The sequence below is a fragment of the Hippopotamus amphibius genome, chromosome 3, assembly GCF_030028045.1.
Source record: "Hippopotamus amphibius kiboko isolate mHipAmp2 chromosome 3, mHipAmp2.hap2, whole genome shotgun sequence".
NCBI lineage: Eukaryota > Metazoa > Chordata > Mammalia > Artiodactyla > Hippopotamidae > Hippopotamus > Hippopotamus amphibius.
In genome coordinates, this window is record NC_080188.1 from 163122816 (window position 1) to 163142751 (window position 19936).

General features: G+C 38.3%; 1 protein-coding gene across 2 annotated transcripts in view; it reads left to right on the plus strand.

The window, feature by feature from the left end:
- The first annotated feature begins 3701 nt into the window (after window positions 1–3701).
- Window positions 3702–19936, plus strand: part of CENPF (centromere protein F) — a 60051-nt gene continuing 43816 nt past the window's right edge. The window contains exons 1-7 of one of the 2 annotated variants that reach the window (XM_057728869.1): window positions 3702–3834; window positions 6509–6711; window positions 10352–10548; window positions 15728–15849; window positions 16469–16560; window positions 18099–18390; window positions 19500–19702. In XM_057728869.1, coding sequence (XP_057584852.1) covers window positions 6550–6711; window positions 10352–10548; window positions 15728–15849; window positions 16469–16560; window positions 18099–18390; window positions 19500–19702 — 1068 coding nt within the window. In that variant the 5' untranslated portion in view covers window positions 3702–3834; window positions 6509–6549. Of the gene's footprint in view, window positions 3835–6508; window positions 6712–10351; window positions 10549–15727; window positions 15850–16468; window positions 16561–18098; window positions 18391–19499; window positions 19703–19936 lie in introns of those variants that run through there. The other variant, XM_057728870.1, reaches the window with a different exon arrangement.

Below are 19936 nucleotides of genomic sequence, written 5' to 3' on the forward strand. Positions count from 1 at the left end.
AAAGACAGTCTCTTTAACAAGTGATATTGGGAAAATTGGGCAGCCACATGTAAAACAATGACATTAGAACATTCCCTCACACCATATACAAAAATAAACTCAAAATGGTTTAAAGACTTAAGTGTAAGACCAAAAACCATAAACCTCCTAGAAGAAAACAGGCAGAATACTCTTTGACATAAATCGTAGCAATATGTTTTTTTGATCTGTCTCCTAAGGCAAAGGAAATAGAAGCAAAAATAAACAAATGGGAAGTAATTAAACTTAAAAGCTTTTACACAGCAAAGGAAACCAAAAACAAACAAAACAAAAAGACAACCTAGTGAATGGGAGAAAATATTTGCAAATGCTATGACCAATAAGGGGTAAATATCCAAAATATATAGACAGCTCAGATGACTCAACATAAAACAACCCAATTAAAAGTGGGCAGAAGACCTGAATAGACATTTTTCCAAAGAAGACACAGAGGTGGCCAATATGTACATGAAGAGATGCTTAACATAGTTAATTATCAAAGAAATGCAAATCAAAACCACAATGAGATGTCACTTCACATATGCCAGAACGGCTATCATCAAAAAGACCACAAATAACAAATGTTGGTGAGGATGTAGAGAGAAGGGAACCCTTGTACAGTGTTGATGGGAATGTAAATTGGTGCAGCCACTGTGGAAAAAAATGAAAAACTGAAAATAGAACTACCATCTGATCCAATAATTCCACTCCTGGTTATGTATCTGAAGAAACAAAAACACCAATTCAAAAAGATACATATATAGAAGAGATAAAAAACAAGTTCCTACTGTTTAGCACAGGGAACTATATTCAATATCCTGATAAACCATAATGGAAAAGAATATAAAAAATGTATATATATGTATAACTGAATCACTTTGCTGTACAACAGAAATTAACACAACATTGTAAATCAACTATACTTAAGTAAAAAATAAGAAAAAAAAAATTAAACACACATGCATCCCAATGTTCATAACAGCATTATTTACAATAGCCAAGATATAGAAGCAACCTAAGTGTTCATCCACAGATGAATGGATAAGGAAGATGTGAGATACACACACACACATACACACACACACACACACACACACACAGATGCACCTGACAGTGGAATACTTCTCACCCACAAAAGATAATGAAATTTTGCCAATTGTAACATCATGGATGGATTTTAGAGAGTATTATACTTAGTGAAATAAGGCAGACAGAGAAAGACAAATACTGTATGATACCACTTATATGTGGAACATAAAGTTAAAACAAATTAGTGAATATAACCAAAAGGAAGCAGACTCCGAGATACAGAGAAAAATTAGTGGTTACCAGTGGAAAAGGGAAGGGGGGATGGATAAGACAGGGGTAGGGGATTAAAAGGTATAAAACAACTATGTATAAATAAAGCTACAGTGATAGTTGGTACAACACAGGGAATATAGGCAATACTTTATAACTATAAATGGAGTATAATCTTTAAAAATTGTGATGGGCCCTGCATCTGTGCTGGAGAGGAAAAGTTAAAAAGATTCAAGAGCTCTGATTCATAGGTAGAAAGTAGAGATGGAGGATGAACAGTCCAGGGTGAGTGGACTGGCTCAGTCAGGGAGTAGATTTTTAAAAGGAAAGGCAGGGAGCTGAAAACGGACTCTCCAAAAACATCTACATTTAGTTGGTTAGGTTTTACTCTTTTTCCCCTAAAAAAACAAGCTGGGGAAAAATAGAGGCAGGGGAAGGGAATCATAAAATTGAAGTCACAAAAAATGTCACTGAAGTTGGTATAATAGTATCCATCACATAATTCCCTTGTTCAAGAAGTGAATGTATTTCTTTATTATTTATTACAGAAGAGTGTAACACAAAGCTTGGCTATACAGTGGTCACTAATAGACATCTGTTAGGTAATGAATGAAAGAATAGTAACTGCAAATTTCTCATTCAAACCTTGGAAATCCTCCATTCCTGTCTTTCTAGTTCTGTTTTCCTTAGGCAGCTAATACATAGTTGCATAATTACCATGGGAAGCAATGTAGTTGTAATTGTTGGAGTCAAAATTTGGCTCAAATCCCCAAAGAGCCAGATACTAGATGATAAGGCAGTGACTGTTAAAAGTTCTCCTCCCTTAATTGCTCCCTCCTCTCTCCTTGGGGCTTCAAGGAGACTGGAGAACAAGGCCTTTCTCCAGCTGGTAGCTTTACTTCCCAAGATAATTTTATTTTATTTTTAAAAAAATTTATTTATTTGGCTGCATCAGGTCTTAGTTGCGGCACATGGGCTCTTCATTGCAGCATGTGGCATCTTCATTGTGGCATGCGGGATCTTTTGTTGCAGCGCGTGGGCTCAGAGGTTGTGTTGCAAGGGCTTCTCTCTAGTTGTGGAGGGCAGTCTCCAGACCGCGTGAGCTCAGTAGTTGAGGCCGCAGGGGCTTAGTTGCCCTGTGGCATGTGGAATTTTAGTTCCCTGATCAGGGATGGAACCCACATCCCCTGGATTGGAAGGCAGATTCTTAACCACTGAACCATCAGGGATGTCCCGATAATTTTAAGTTAATATGTGCAAAGTTACTAGGGAGTTACTAGGGACACAAAGATGAATTTAAAAAGACTTTTCAGGAATTTTTAAATCTGAAGGGAGAGCCAGACATAAACATGGATATCTATATGTATATCTATATTTATCTATCCATCTATTATGATATGGCAAAAATCCTAAAATTGAAGTATAAACCAAGTTCTAGGAAAGGCCTAGGAAATTATTATTTCTAAGAGTTGCGTGGGAATAGTGAAATTTTAAGAAGAATGTGGCATTTGAATTGGGGACTGAAGGATAAGCAGAATTTCAGTGAAAGGTAAGCAGCTGCAGGAACAGTCTAAAGAAAGGGAAAAAGCGGGAGGCAGAGAGATTGGAATCTATTGAAGAAGACAACAGCATCAGAGATATATTAACTTAACAATTCACTGTTTTGCTCCTGTCTTTAGAAGCTTATTTTTAGACTGGAGAAATAAAACGGGTACACAAATACACACAATACTAGTGAACTTCATAAAAAAGGAGAGGTTGCATCCTGCTTCCACGATTTTTCTGGTTACAGTGTTCTCCCCTGGGATCCCAGCTAACAAATGTTCAGAATCACCTCTTCTAGCATATGATGGATAGAGAACAGCAGTTAAGAGTGAGATCCTTCATGTTCTAGACTCAATTTCAAATGACTTCGCTGCTATGTGCTTCAGTTAACTTTTAAATAAAAACAAGAGTACTTTCCTCAAAGAATTGTTAAGAATGACACGGGATGAAGAACGTGTGGCAGCCCAATACTTCGTATTTATGTCCTAAATTATATACTTAATAAGTAGATAGGTGTATGCAGTATAAAGAGTTTTAGCAGACAGCACCCTCCCGCTGGCAGTAGCCGATAGACCGCACCCTCCTAATCAGCCTTCCCCTTCCCGGGCTTTTGCGGAAATAGCGGTTCACAACGCCTCCCAGCCTCCGCTGCAGCACGTGGGCTCCGCCTCCCCACAACAACAAAAAACCCTGTGGCACCAGCACTGGCTCCTCTGCTGGTGTGGCTTGATTTTTAAATCCATCCGAAAGGACCAATCAAAGGCGGCAGTCTGAGCTTGCGGAAACGGATTGGCTGATAGCTGCTAACAGCGACCAATAGGCTTTGAGACGAGTTTGGTCGGGGCCGGAAGCGAGCGAATCGAAAACGGGTGGCGGTCGCGGGCAGTTTGAATTGGAGTCTGTTCTCCAGCCCGTGGAGCTGTACTAGGACCTGACTCTCTGAAGGGTTGGTTTCCTTTCCCTGCCATCAAGGTGAGCGTTTTGCTAGGGTCCTCTCTGGCGGCGGGCGTGAGGGAGCCCCTGGCCCTTTGCAAGGGGGTTACTGGACAGAGATGCCTGTGGGGATCGCGCTCCTGGGCACTGAAGGTGCAGGTGGGCCGCCGCCTCCTCCCACCTGACGGGGCTAGGGAATCGGCCCCCGGGCAGGTTCATAGGGGTGTCGGCGCCCCTCTGCTCCCGGTAAAAGTGGGCTCGCACTAGTGTCCAGAGGCCCTGCTTGGACACGGGCTCGCCCTTTGGGGGATCATTTCCTCCTTTGCAAGGGAAAAGACGTGGACATCAGCAGGTATTTACTTGCAGCCTTCCGCGCCTCCTGTTTGAAATTTGGACATCGGTCCTTCGTTGCGTGGAGGAGATGGAAACTTGGTTTTTGAGGGTTTTCATCTGGGCAGCGGGTTGGTGTGCCTACTGTTAGTTGCGAGAGCATTTCTGTCTTGCCTCCCACATTTATTTGACTGCACCTGTGCACCTGGCTCCCCTATAGGATGAGGATTCAGAAATAAATGATTTTGAGCCTAGTCTAGAGGAGCAGGCAAAGTTTTCATTCACAGGCTCCGCGGTGGCACTGTAGGCGGGGACTCGGGTTTCTTGGTGGAGATGGGGAATTCTGATAAAGGGAAAGCTCAAAACGGGCCTGCAGTGCCCGGGGTGGGCGAGTCACACGGTCACAAAAGAGCTTCCTCGGACACTTTCTGGGGTTGACTGATTCGGGGATGGAGAGTGTCCTCCACACGGTTAAGATAGAAAGAGCATTTTTCTAGAAGAAGCATAGTCCTGCAGATCCTTTTTGCATGAACCTTGATATCCTGGGCTTTTCTTCATCACTCTCCCCCCCCCCCCCAACTCCCATCCGTTTGCCCCTTACATTTTACGCTGAGGTTTGTCTTTTTTGTCCTTTCGTCCAGTGACTCCATAGAGATTGTTGAATGGTTGATGCCGTAATCTGTCAAAGCCCCCTCTAATCAAAATTAGCTTGGGTCTGGTGATTGCTTTAACCATTTATTTATTGCAGTATCTTAGACTTTGAAATGGAAAAGCATTTAACTTGCCAGTCTTCCTTCGGTTTGTTTCCATCATCTGTATCATCTTTTTAAATTGCTCCTTTTAATATTTTGTTCGCTATGGCGTACTGATGTAATGATTTCAGCGGCTGGCAGAATTGTTTAGGAGTTATAATTCTGTGCCTCTGAGGTATGGTACCCCCACCCCTGAACCCCTGAGTGAACAGGCTAGTTTGGAATAGAAGGAGTAGCCTGTTGGGGCAGTGCGAATTGTCTTATTAGTGGAGAGGCATGAGACTCCTTTAAGTTTTGGGGTAAATGGGAATGGAGTTTAGATGCTGTGTTCAAAGAACTAAAGGGGTTGGGGGGTGGTGGGAATGGCCGAGAAAACAGAGCTTTCCAAGGCTTGATACTAAATTACGTGTTTTCCGAGACCCTTGCTTCTTTTTTAATTTTTGGAAAAAAAATTTTATTATTCTTGGTACTTTCATCAACTATTTATTGTGTTCTGATAAAAAATTTCATTGATAAAGTCAACTGAAACAAAACACTAAAATGGTTGTGGACTTCATTTAGTAAAAAAGGGATTCTCACCGTGTTGCTAAATTAACTGGGAAATGAATGCTTTTTCTTTCATTTAAGTTCTAAAGGTTAATGAATACAGTCAAATTGCCATACTTTTCTCCCAGCTGATTTAAGTTTTCTAAGATATGTCTGAGAAAGAAGAGGTAGGCCTTTTCTGTCTTGGTACCATAGGCAGCGATATACAAATCAAAAAGTGTTTTCAAGGGCTAATATAATAGCTAATATGTATGGAAAGCTTATTAGGAGATACTGTTCTAAAGATTTAGGGAACCACCACCGTTACTATTCCCATTTTACAAATGAGGAAACCAAAGCACAGAGGTGTTAAATAACATGCCCAAGGTCACACATCTCGTAGGTAGCTGAGCAGGGATTTGAATCACTAAGGCTATATACCTGATTCCTGGTCAAGGTCTGTCTGCAAAATGACTTTACTGCATTTTGCATTGATTCTAGTGCTAACATGGCATTCACTCTTTGTTCATTCATGCGTTAACCCAACAAACTCAACAAATGATAACCACTTGGGAGGAGACAGAGGTACCTGTGCCATGAGAGACTCTGATGGGGAGATACGACCAGATTATGATGGATGTCCTCAGGGAAGGCTTCCTGGAGGAAGAGGGACAGAGTATGAATGGGAATTAATGACATGAGGAGAGGAAAGAAGACCATTTGCAAAATAACTTATCATGCATTTTATTTGTCCTGTAAGACTTATTTCACCAGAAACCTGATAGCAGTATATTCATGTCTTGTATAATGAAAACAAACTGAATGGTAGAAAGCAGGTAGCCATATAAGAAATCAAAAATGAGAAATAAGAACAGAAGGCAAAGGGAAGCCAAACATGCATATTGTGTGCTATTGATACTTCAGAGTCAGTTATTGGTAGTCACCTTGCAGAGGGTGGAGAAGATGGATGTTATACTTTGTTATCTTTTGAAAGGGGCAAGTTTTGAAACTTGATTCTTAGAGGTGGTTATATAGATTTGTTAGTCTCTGAGACTATAAGTTTCATTTTGCTATAGTAAGACCAACAGTCTGTTTATTCTTTTCAGTTCATTTATAAATGTTTGAATAATAAAGAAAGGAGAGCAAAATGAGCTGGGCTTTGGAAGAATGGAAGGAAGGCCTGCCTACAAGAGCTCTTCAGAAAATTCAAGAGCTTGAAGGACAGCTTGACAAACTGAAGAAAGAAAGGCAGCAAAGGCAGTTTCAACTTGAAACCCTGGAGGCTGCGTTACAGAAGCAAAAACAGAAGGTATCACTGAAATGCTGGTATTTAAAACTATTCACTCATTATTTGGATGAATGGTTTTATCTTGGTCTTTTTTTTTTTTTTCTTTTTTTTTAAGAACTTTTATTGAGATACAGTTAACGTACAATAAACTGCATATATTTAGAGTGTACTATTTGGTATCCCAATCTCCCAATTCATTCCCTCCCCAACCATCCCCGTTTTCCCCACTTGGTGTCCATATTTGGTCTCTACATCTGTGTCTCTATTTCTGCCTTGCAAACCAGTTGATTTGTACCATTTTTCTATATTCCGCATATATGTGTTAATATATGATATTTGTTTTTCTCTTTTTGACTCACTTCACTCTGTATGACAGTCTCCAGGTCCATCCATGTCTCTACAAATGTCCCAGTTTCATTTCTTTTTACAGCTGAGTAATATTCCATTGTATATATGTACCACATCTTCTTTATCTATTCATCTGTTGATGGACATTTAGGTTGCTTCCATGTCCTGGCTATTGTAAATGGTGCTGCAATGAACATTGGAGTGCATGTGTCTTTTTGAATTATAGTGTTCTCTGGGTATATGCCCAGCAGTGGGATTGCTGTGTCATATGGTAATTCTATTTTTAGTTTTGCAAGGAACCTCCATACTGTTCTCCATAGTGGCTGTATCAATTTACATTCCCACCAACAGTGCAAGACCGTTCCCTTTTCTCCACACCGCTTCTAGCATTTACTGTTTGTAGATTTTCTGATTATGCCCATTCTAACTGGTGTGAGGTGATACCTCATTGTAGTTTTGATTTGCATTTCTCTAATAATTAGTGATGTTGAGCAGCTTTTCATGTGCCTCTTGGCCATCCATATGCCTTCCTTGGAGAAATGCCTATTTAAGTCTTCTGCCCACTTTTTGATTGAGTTGTTTGTTTTTTTGGTATTGAGCTGGATGAACTGTTTATATATTTTGGAGATTAATCCTTTGTCTGTTGATTCCTTTGCAAATATTTTCTCCCATTCTGAGGGTTGTCTTTTCATTTTTTTTTATTTTTTATTTTTTTGGGGGTACACCAGGTTCAATCATCTGTTTTTATACACATATCCCCGTATTCCCTCCCTTCCTTGACTCCCCCTCCTCGAGTCCCCCCCACCCTCCCTGCCCCAGTTCTCTAAGGCATCTTCCATCCTCGAGCTGGACTCCCTTTGTTATACAATAACTTCCCACTGACTATTTTACAGTTGGTAGTATATCTATGTCTGTGCTACTCTCTCGCTTCGTCTCAGTTTCCCCTTCACCCCCGCCCCCTCCCATACCTCGAGTTCTCCAGTCCATTCTCTGTATCTGCATCCTTGTTCTTGTCACTGAGTTCATCAGTACCATTTTTAGATTCCGTATATGTGAGTTAGCATACAATATTTGTCCTTCTCTTTCTGACTTACTTCACTATGTATGACAGATTGTAGTTCTATCCACCTCATTACATATAGCTCCATCTCATCCCTTTTTATAGCTGAGTAATATTCCATTGTATATATATGCCACATCTTCTGTATCCATTCATTTGTTGATGGGCATTTAGGTTGCTTCCATGTCCTGGCTATTGTAAAGAGTGCTGCAATAAACATTATGGTACAAGTTTCTTTTGGGATTATGGTTTTCTTTGGGTATATGCCCAGGAGTGGGATTACTGGATCATAGGGTAGTTCTATTTGTAGTTTTTTAAGGAACCTCCAAATTGTTTTCCATAGTGGCTGTACCAACTTACAGTCCCACCAACAGTGCAGGAGAGTTCCCTTTTCTCCACACCCTCTCCAACATTTGTGGTTTCCAGACTTTGTGATGATGGCCATTCTGATTGGTGTGAGGTGATACCTCATTGTGGCTTTGACTTGCATTTCTCTGATGATGAGTGATGTTGAGCATCTTTTCATGTGTGTGTTGGCCATCTGTATGTCTTCTTTGGAGAAATGTCTATTTAGGTCTTCTGCCCATTTGTGGATTGGGTTATTTGCTTTTTTGGTATGAAGCTTCATGAGTTGCTTGTATATTTTGGAGGTTAATCCTTTGTCCGTTGTTTCATAGGCAATTATTTTTTCCCATTCTGAGGGTTGCCTTTTAGTCTTGTTTATGGTTTCTTTGGCTGTGCAAAAGCTTTTAAGTTTCATGAGGTCCCATTTGTTTATTCTTGATTTTATTTCCCTGATTCTAGGAGGTGGGTCAAAAAGGATGTTGCTTTGATGTATGTCATAGAGTGTTCTGCCTATGTTTTCCTCTAGGAGTTTTATAGTGTCTGGCCTTACATGTAGGTCTTTAATCCATTTGGAGTTTATTTTTGTGTATGGTGTTAGGAAGTGTTCTAATTTCATTCTTTTACATGTTGCTGTCCAATTTTCCCAGCACCACTTCTTGAAGAGGCTGTCTTTTTTCCATTGTATACTTGTGCCTCCTTTGTCAAAGATAAGGTGCCCATATGTGTTTGGGCTTACTTGTGAGTTCTCTATTCTATTCCATTGATCTTCCTTTCTATTTTTGTGCCAGTCCCATACTGTCTTGATCACTATGGCCTTGTAGTATAGTTTGAAGTCAGGAAGCCTGATTCCACCAACTCCATTTTTCCTTCTCAAGATTGCTTTGGCTATTTGGGGTCTTTTGCGTTTCCATACAAATCGTAAGATTTCTTGCTCTAGTTCTGTGAAAAATGCCATTGGTAATTTGATTGGGATTGCACTGAATCTGTAAATTGCTTTGGGTAGTACAGACATTTTCACGATGTTGATTCTTCCAATCCAGGAACATTGTATGTCCCTCCATCTGTTTGTGTCGTCTTTGATTTCTTATCTTGGTCTTTTCAATATAGAGGAAAATGATTTTGCTATCTTCAGGTGATAATTCCCTCTCCTCTCCTTTATTGAGTCTTTTTTTTTTTTGGCCACACGCCATGTGGCATGTGTGACCTTAGCTCACCGACCAGGGATCTGACTTGCACCCCCCTGCAGTGGCAGCATGGAGTCTTAACCACTGGACCCGGGAAGTCCCCTGTTGAGTCATTTTTATTTCAGTTACCTCATTTTCACCATTCTCTGTCTTCTTTTCTGCTTATCTGCTAATGTGTAGGGCGGCTGAGTTCCATTTTCACTTCTGTTTGGGACCATGAATAGGGCATCGCTTTTGCATTCTGCACCAACATGGCCAAAAGTCTCTGGCTCCGAACCTGGGACCAGTATTAGAGCACGTTGCAGTCCAAATAGATATTCATTTTTGAGAGTGAGCTTTTTATCTTCGTATTCCCAGATCTCTGCAGGACTAGTAAATGGAAAGTTAAATAGTACTTCTTTTGTACCTCTGCATTAGCCAACGGGTAGTAATACAATTACTGCTGCTAAAGTGTTTTTGCTAGGGGAGAATTTTTCAGTTTCTTACAGTAACTGGCTTGCAGCTAAACTTAAAAATGAGTAGCTAAGGGAGGGTTTAGAAGTTTTATTTTTGATTTTTTTAATTCTCAAAAGCATATTAATGCCTCTCTTTCTAGGATGTGTATGTGTAGCCCTAATCAAAGCCAGTATAATACATAACTTTGTAAAACTTTTCTATCAATAGGCTTCAAAGTGAGATTATCTAAAATTTTATTCATGAGTAAGAGACCCATTTTCCCTATTAGGTTGAGAATGAAAAAACTGAGGGTGCAAACCTGAAAAGGGAGAACCAAAGCTTGATGGAAATATGTGAAAATCTGGAGAAGACTAAGCAAAAGATTTCTCATGAACTTCAAGTCAAGGAGTCACAAGTGAATTTTCAAGAAGGACAACTGAACTCAAGCAAAAAACAAATAGAAAAACTAGAACAGGAACTTAAAAGGTAACTTTTTGGGGAATGGTATTTATTATAGATGTCTTTTTTATATATTCATCAGTTGCAGCTATCTTTTCCTTTTGTGATGTAATTATTGCACACTGCAATTTTTTTTTTCCAATGGAATGAACGATTTGAAGAAAATTAATTCTTTTCTTATATGGCCCAGTCCTATTGTTGCATGGCTCAGTACCATATAAATTTATTAAATGGTTGCTAACATTCATTTACTTATTCAGTGTATGTTTATTAAACTGCTTCGTGTGCCAGGCACTGTGTTACTACGTGATGCAATAATAAATAATACCCAAACTAGGGAACTCTAAAGGACTGAGAAGCACTGAGAGCTCAGTTGAGATTGGAGGCCAGGAGTTTATAGTGGGACCAATCTATAGAGTTGTATGAGTTTTTTTTCTTTCTTTAGCATGTGGGATATAAATGCTGAGAAGGTATACAGGAGGATTGGTTTAGGGTTTTGGGGTGAGGGTGATGGGACAGAAGACAGTGGAATAACTGAGGATATTAGAAGAGAGTGGTTAAGTTGGGTCCCATGGACTCTCAGCTTGAGAGCAGGGAAGTGAAGTCTAGAAGACTTTCCTACTGAGATCCCCATCCGAGAGACCCATCTTCCATCTTAAGCATTTTATAATCAATTCACCAATTTCAATGCCATATTTAAGCAATAAAAAATCCCCCAAACAACTAGAGGTGTTAATCAGAATAAGTTTAGTGGAACCTGAGCACTGCTAGCTTATAAATGGAAACTTCTTGTTTTAATAGTGGAATTTTGTCAAAATAACAAGCAACGAAAAAGACTAAAAGCAAAAAAAACTTTAGGAAATTGCCCCACTGCTAATTTCACAAATGTACACCCAGACATTTTAAGAAAAAATTTTATTTTTAAGTAACTTTAGACTTTCAGAAACAATTGTTAACATCTTACATAACCAGAGTACAATGACCAAACCAGAAATAAACATTAATTCAATGCTATTAGCTAAACAACAGGCTTTATTGGAATTTCACTCATTTTTCTAGTATTGTCTTTTTTCTGTTCCAGGAGCTGATCCAGGATTCCACATTACATTTAGTTGATGTTTTCTTACCTTTTTCCTAAGCTGTTTCTTGTCTTTTGTGACCTTGACACTTGTAAAGAGCACTAGTCCCCTTTATTATAGAATAGTCCTCAATTTGGGTTTGTTTGCTATTTTTTAACAATGGCAGAATTGACATTTTGGACTGGATTATTTTTTGTTGTGGAAGGCTGCCCTGTGCATTGTAGGATACTTAGAATTCCTGGCTTCCACCCATTAGATGCCAGTAGCACCTCCCCCACCTCCAAATTTTGACAGTCAAAAATGTCTCCAGGTATCGCCAAATGCCCTTTGGGAGGGCAAAATCATCCTGCATGGAGAATCACTGGGTCAGATTGAGGTTATAAATTTTTGGTAAGAATACCACAGAAGTAGTGACGTGCCTTTCTCAATGCATCGTTTAATTCATACGTGATTTAATCATGTAATCAGTACATGATTTAATTTGACTTTTAAACGGATCACTTGGTTAGGGTGTCATCTGGGTTTCTGCATTGTAAATTTACTATTTTTCCATTTGTAATTAATAAATATTTTGATACTGAGAATTTTTTTTCCTAGCATAGCTGCAGTAATCTTAATTCTACCTAGAAAGCAAACATATTTTTGAAAGTTAAAACATTTAAAAGTTACAGTTGGCCTTCCATATCTATGAGTTCTACATCCATAGATTCAACTGAGGGTCGAAAATATTTGAAAAAAAATTTCCAGAGAGTTCCAAAAGCAAAACTTGAATTTTCTGTGTGCTGGCAACTATTTACATAGCATATACCCTGTATTAGAGATTATAAATAACCTAGAGATGATTTAAAGTATACAGGAGGATGTGCATAGGTTATGTATGATTTTACAGGAGACTTGAGCATTGCACATTTTAGTGTTCGAGGGGGTCCTAGAACCAACCTTTTGTAGGTACCAGGGAAACACTGTATGCTTGTCTCTTTGTGAAGATGGTAATTTAGGTGCATAGCAATCTTTTTCTAATTTTGTTTCCTATCCATGTGGGAAGGTAGCTATCTATAAGTTGCAATGTTAGAACGATAAATAAATTTCTGTCTTGATTTCTTTGTTTTCCTAGACTCTATCCTTGTCTGTCTTGCTCATCACTGTATTCCTAGTACCTGGCAATTGTAGGTCCTCAAATGTTTGTTGGATGAGTGAATGAAAGAGAGGCACTTGTGTTGGAAAGCAGGTGCTTGGGAGGTAGGAAGCTCACTTCAGTAGGCTGGAATAATTATTTTTTTGAAAAGAACATTTTGGCTGCCAATGTTAGAAATATTGGTTTTTAATAATTTAGACAGAAGTGTTTGTATTTTTAACATGTGAGGAGAAAAGATCCTTTTGTATACATTTCTATATTTCATTGAAAAGTGCCATTTGGTAGCAATGCTTGCAGATACAAAGTGCTCAGGGTTATACCTGACACGTAGTGACAGTTAAATGTTAGCATGAATCTTATCATTATTATCAGTTGTTACTTATCGTCAGCATGATCATGGGGTTAGGATACCCTCACAGCACATTTAGTGTGAAAATATTTTTATTATCTATGATGTTGATGGATATAGGTGTTTATTAACGTTTACAAACTGTATAAACATTAGACTATAAAAACTATTGAGTATACTTTTTCTATAGTATAAAAATTATTAAGGACATTAAACCTATAGATTACAAAAACTATTGAGTATTGTTTTTAAATTTTCATTGGTAACCTTCAGGTACAGTGCAGGAACTTATTTCTTCCATCAATGGCCACCAATTTCAGGCACATCTTAAATGAGGTTCAACATTTGAAATGTTGGTCAAAAACTGGTGAATGTTGGCAATCTCACATATTTAAATTAAACCTAGGAGAAAACAGCTTAATTTAGTGCTTTTTTTTTTTTTTTTGGTGGTGGTGCTTTGTGTTTTTTTTTTCCCGTAGGAGACAGGAGATACAAGGTTTATAAAAATAATAGGGTATACTTTTATTTACATTTAAAATTAATAAACTTTTTTTTAAATGAAAATATAGGGAAAAGGGGGTAAGATGTGAATTTCAGAGGGAAAAGAAACACCGATTTGCAAGGTTCTTCAAAATTCATCTCTGGTAGTACCAACCTTTTTACCCCTTTGGAAGTCTATAGACCTGCAGTGTCCAGTATGGTAGCCACTGGTTACATGTTGCTACTGAGCACTTGATATTGTGGCTAGTGTAAATTGAGGTGTGCTGGAAGTACACAATGCACTTCAAATTCTGAAGATTTAGTACAAAAACACATAAAATATCTTAATGATTTTTGCATTGATTATAAGTCGAAATGATAGTATTGAAAATATTAAATTAGTTAAATATTAAGATTAGGGACTTCTCTGGTGGTCCAGTGGCTAAGACTCCGTGCTCCCAATGCAGGGGGCCTGAGTTCGATCCCTGGTCTGGGAACTAGATCCCACATGCCGCAACTAAGAGTTTGCATGCTGCAACTAAAAGATCCCGTATGGCGCAACTAAGACTTGGCTCAGCCAAATAAATAAATAAATGCTTAAAAAAATTAAGATTAAATTCATTTACTTCTTGTTACTTTTTTCACGCTAATAAAATATTTCTGTTGAGAGCTGTTACCTATTGTAAATTCGAATATGACGATTCAATTTGCTGAGCAGCCATTTTTCGCTCATACATTGCTGCTTCGCTGATTGAATTTGGAGCTGGGCAGAGCTAGGGTGCTGAGGCACTTCCTTCACTACTTTCTTCACTCCCTGCTTTGAGTAATGGGTCCTTGGCAAAGAATGGTGCACATTGTTAGCCATTCAACTAGGGTGTTCATTTTATTTCTTGTGCTAAGTTAAAATCAGAGACTGGAGACTTGCAAGAATTGAGTCCTCTCTTAGGTTCGATTCTGAAAGGTGTTAAAACTTAAATGGTAGGGATACTCTGTACACATATACTCTACAGTCGGCCCTCTGTATCCACAGGTTCTGCACCCATGGATATGGAGGGCTGAGTGTACCACTGCTATTTTATATAAGGGACTTGAGCATCCCTAGATTTCGTTATGTGCAGGGGTCCTGGGACCAACACCCCATGGATCCTGAGGATGACTATATATAGCTCACTTTCTCCACTTCTCTGGATCTGTTTCTCACCAGTATCTTTTCTAAATGCATTATGTTAACTTGATTTTTATATCTGTGTTTTTAAAATGTCATAAAAGACATGGTATGTATAGCAAGTCTATGTTTTTATAATGATAATATTATAAGTAATGCCATCCAGTTTTATGATTTGAGCCCATGCTTCAATGATACCAATTTCCTCCTGTGTTTCTGAAGTTCCAGATTTTTTTGTAGCACTGTGTCTTTTTTTGGCCTAGAATATAAAATCTGGTTGGACTGTGTCCCAACCCTCCCAACTCTTCTTTGCTACTTTAGTGGTTATTACAGATCTTCATTATAGCCTTTATCACATTGTAATTACTGGTTTATGTCATGGTCCGAGTGTGGGTTGGAAAAGTATTTCCAGACACAAGGCAGAATGTAAGGATGACAGAGTTTATTAGAGAGAAGGGTCACTGCAAGAACAGCGGGCCAACTTCCTGGTAGCCAGGGAGAGTCAATGAGCATGGGTTGCTTGTCTGTCTTTATAGCCAGGGAACAAAGGAACTTGCGAGTCACCTACTGACTGGGCAGAGTATGTTTACCTTCAGTGTGCTGAGTGGGAGAAGAATGGGGCAAATATCTTTCCTTATATGGGACGGGCAAGGGACAGGGCATGCTGCTTGGGAGGGCTCTGGGACACTGCAATGGTTGCATTGTTACAGAGTGACAGGAGTCCTGTAACTCTCTGTTCTGGCAATGTTGGCCCTTTGAATTTATCTTGTTCTTTGTCCTTGGAGCACACCACAGTTTATATTTCTGTTTTCCTAACTACACCGAGTTCCTTTGAAGACAAAGGACTGTCTCATATGTTAGTTCTTATTATATGTCTGTTGGATAAATGAAGTGGTAAGAATTCTTAGAGGCTGGTTTTTTTGTGAGTGCACTGCTCTCTGGGAACGTGTGATGTTGGTATTCTTTAGCTGTTGCTCTGATTTGGCATCCTCTCACAGGTGTAAATCTGAACTTGAAAGAAGCCAACAAGCTGCACAGTCTGCAGATGTCTCTCTGAATCCATGCATTACGCCACAAAAAATTTTTGCAACTCCACTCACACCAAGCCAGTATTATAGTGGTAAGGATTTTTTCCCTTTGTGTAAATAGCTCTTTTATTGAGATTTTAATTCTGCCAAAGAAATAAATTCATTCAACTTTGAATTCAACTTCTAATTTAAGCATTAAAAACAAAAGCAGCCATTAGTTACATATACATTTGTGTATCTGCTGAGCTATGTTGAGCCATCAGTAAACCTTTAAACTTTTCACTTTATCCTTCTATGGTATTTTTTAAAATAATTCAGCTTTGGAATATTCAAAACACCTATGTTTCCATGTATTTTGATATTTGAGTAATTTGATCAGTATCCATTGCCTTAACCAAGATGTTCTTTCTATCAAATATACTAAGATACAAATATCATAATAAGTCTTTGCAAAATCAATGATTGAAGTAGGGACTTCTCTGGCAGTTCATTGGTTAAGACTTCACCTTCCAATGCAGTGGGTGTGTGTTCAGTCCCTGGTTGGGGAGGTAAAATCCCACATGCCTCATGACCAAAAAACCAAAACATAAAAAAAAAGAAGCAATATTGTAACAGACTCAATAAAGACTTTAAAAAATGGTCCATATCAAAAAAAAATCTTTTAAAAGAAAATGATCGAAGTAAAAACTGTATCTCATTGTCTGTGTTTAGGTTCCAAATATGAAGATCTAAAAGAAAAATACAGTAAAGAAGTTGAAGAACGAAAACGATTAGAGGCAGAGGTGAAAGCCTTGCAGGCAAAAGTAAGTTAATTATGGGCCCTTTAATAGAGTATGCAGTTGAAGAAATACTTTGATATAGGATAGAACAAGCATAGAGAAAAAATCTGTTTTACATAAAGCTGACACATTTTTCTTTCTCTGAGAAGATAAAGTTCCTGGCTCATTGGCTGTGATATTTTAAAATTTAAAAGTAGGTGAGAGTGGAGTAAAATAGATTCGGGAGATGACTTTATCCCTAAGTACTAAATGTTCACCGAATTCCACAGAAACTGTGGCAACATAATTATTTCTCTGTGAAGATCTAATGATAAAGAACATGTTTGGAAAGGGTGGGACTGGAGTCACTCCTGACACTCACTGGCTGGCCTTGGCACCTGGAGGTGAATGCTTCCTATTCAGGCTTTCTGATGGATGTGGTGATTACTACTAGGGATGTGAGATTTGGGGATCATTATTAGTGAAATATTTATTTCAGGTGAGAATATTATCAACATAATCTCCCCAATTTTTTTAAATAAGTTGCTGACAAGTGTTTTAAACTCCATTTTGATAAGGGTAAAAAAGGCAGAGAAAGGTGGGTGAAAAGATTTGCTTAACATCAATAAAATAAACAAAATGCATATTTTAGAAACCCCAGCTTTTAGTCTGGGGACTCATCCTGAAAACACCTGGTATCTACAGAATATACCTTTACCATTTCAGTTCACGTGATGTTATTATTATTATTATTTTTTTTAATTCCAGTTTGGCACTTAATGGCACAGTTTCACTAAACATATGAACTTGGTGAGATGGCACAACTTAGCAAACAGTTTAAGGCTGAGTTTTTGAGTAGATGCCTTAAATGTTGAGGATCAAAAAGTACCCAGTAGAGCTTTAACAATTTTAATTGTCTTTACGCATTTAACCCTTGTTTTGAGATCACCAGGGTTTTCATATGTAGCAAAGGCATTGCTTATCAAGATGAATGAAAATTAAACAATAATTCTTTGATTCGTCTTGAAAATAGTATTGAATTTTGAGTCTCTGTGTACAAAGCTACAGGGGGAGGTAACTAAGGGGCAAAGGAAAGTCAAATTTCAGAATTCAAAACGGCAGTGAGTACTCATATATGTTTTTATGAAGTATATGAGGGATGCAGAATAAATACAAAAACTGAGCCCGTTTAAAATAGATTGGGCCTCAGATGGTGCTGGCTTCACCCTTCAGTGCTAAGTCTGTTCATTAGAACATTATTTTTTCCTTTTTTTATTGCAGTATAGCTGATTTACAATGTTATATTAGTTTCAGGTATACAGCAAGGCGATTCAGTTATATGTACGTACATTATATATAGTTCTTTTCTGTTATGGTTTATTACAAGATATTGAATATAGTTCCCTGTGTGTAAGACCTTGTTGTTAATCTGTATTATATGTAGTAGTTTGTATGTGCTAACCTCAAACTCCTAATTTATGCTTCCCCCACCCCCAAGTTTGTTTTTTTATGTCTGTGAGTCTAGTACATAGTCTTAAATATTTTGACTTCTGAAGGACTCTAAAGAGTTTCTATTTTTACAGAAAGCAAGCCAAGCTATCCCCCAAAGCACCATGAATCACCGGGACATTGCCCGACATCAGGCTTCATCATCTGTGTTCTCATGGCAGCAAGAAAAGACCCCAAGTTGTCTTTCATCCAATGCTCTAAAAACTCCAATTAGGAGAGATTTCTCTGCATCTCATTTTTCTGGGGAACAAGAAATGACTCCGAGTAGATCAACTTTGCAAATGGGGAAAACAGATGCTAATAGCAGTTTCTGTGATAATTCTAGCAATTCTCATCTTTTGGATCAGTTAAAAGCACAGAATCAAGGTAACTTCTTGAGCAAAATTAAATTTTCCTAATTTCAGAGGTGATTCCGGACACTTTTAGTCCGAGAAAGTGCTGATGCGTTTTGTTAGACCCATCACTGGTCACTATCACAGCCTGGTGATGTGAAATACTGTCTTTGGGATAATGAGAAAAGATATCACCATTTGGAAAGGTACCTTTATTTGTACTAAAAAGCTGGTGCCATGAAGACTTCGAAAGTAGAGTGAGTGGCTTTGACTCTCCAGAAGCAGGGCAGGTCAGTGGGTTACAGTTGACATTCCTCACGCTTCTCACCTGGCTCTTTTTGTGGCCCATGGAACAAGCCAGTTTTGGCCACAGGTGTGGCATGTGTCTGCAGAACAGCTTTGCTGTGTGTTGCCAGGCTGTCCATATGGGAGCAAACCTGTAACCTTGGCTGCTGCACCACGCTGCTGCTGACAGCCAAGGGTGCCAGGTGGTGTTTTGGAATTTACTCTGCAGACTACGATAATTTCCAGTGCTGTGATAGATTGAAAATCACCATCAGTGTGCACTGGTGAGAGCTGTCACAGGGCCAATGCCATTGGAACCATTATTGTGTATATGTGGGGAAAAAATGAAAAAAAAATTATTGTTAATTTTGGCAGTAGAGGAGGTTCACACTATCTTGCTCTTTACTGGAGGTAAAGCTACTAGAGAATGTGGGAGGGTGATTTTTGCACTGCTTAGCACTCATTTGCATTGATATGGGCACAAAATAAATATTAGTTTGTGGGTGTATGGAACCAACTGGTAATTTTGATGCAGGGTGTTATATGTGATACACACTTTGCAGTCTCAATAAGATACTATTCATGATTTTAGAAAAGCATTTCCCCTGAAGTTTCTCTGAAAACATAAGAAAATTAGTTTCTCCTGCTTTCTATAGGATTTTTGAATACAAATAATAAAGACTAAATATTGAAATTAAATCCAATTAAAATAGCTTCTTTGTTTAATGTGAGTTGATTTATATTTGATTCACCAAAGGTTTCAGAGCAGAATAACGTTGATATATTCTGCATTTAGTTGTAAATTTTTTTGTGAAAAATATATATTAATTGAAGTGTGGATTTTGTTTGTGATTGAAGAGCTAAGGAGCAAGATTAGTGAGTTGGAACTACGTGTGCAAGGACAAGAAAAAGAAATGAAAGGTCAAGTGAATAAACTTCAAGAACTCCAGCTCCAATTGGAGAAAGCAAAAGCGGAATTAAATGAAAAAGAGAAAGTTTTGAACAAAAGCAGGGATGAACTAGTGAGAACAACTGCACAGTATGACCAGGCATCAACCAAGGTACTCGACTTCTCATCAATTATTGATAAATCTCCATTTTTTAATATAATTCTTTGGAAAGTTTGCACTTAGACCTGTGAAATAAATATTAGTAATAAATATCAATATATATTATTATTAATATTAATTAATTGTAGTAATTAATATATACGAGGCAGTATTGATGCAGTTGAACAGTAAGTTCTTTTAGAGTTGGGTAGATCTGGGGTCAAATCTGGATTGCACATTTTCCCA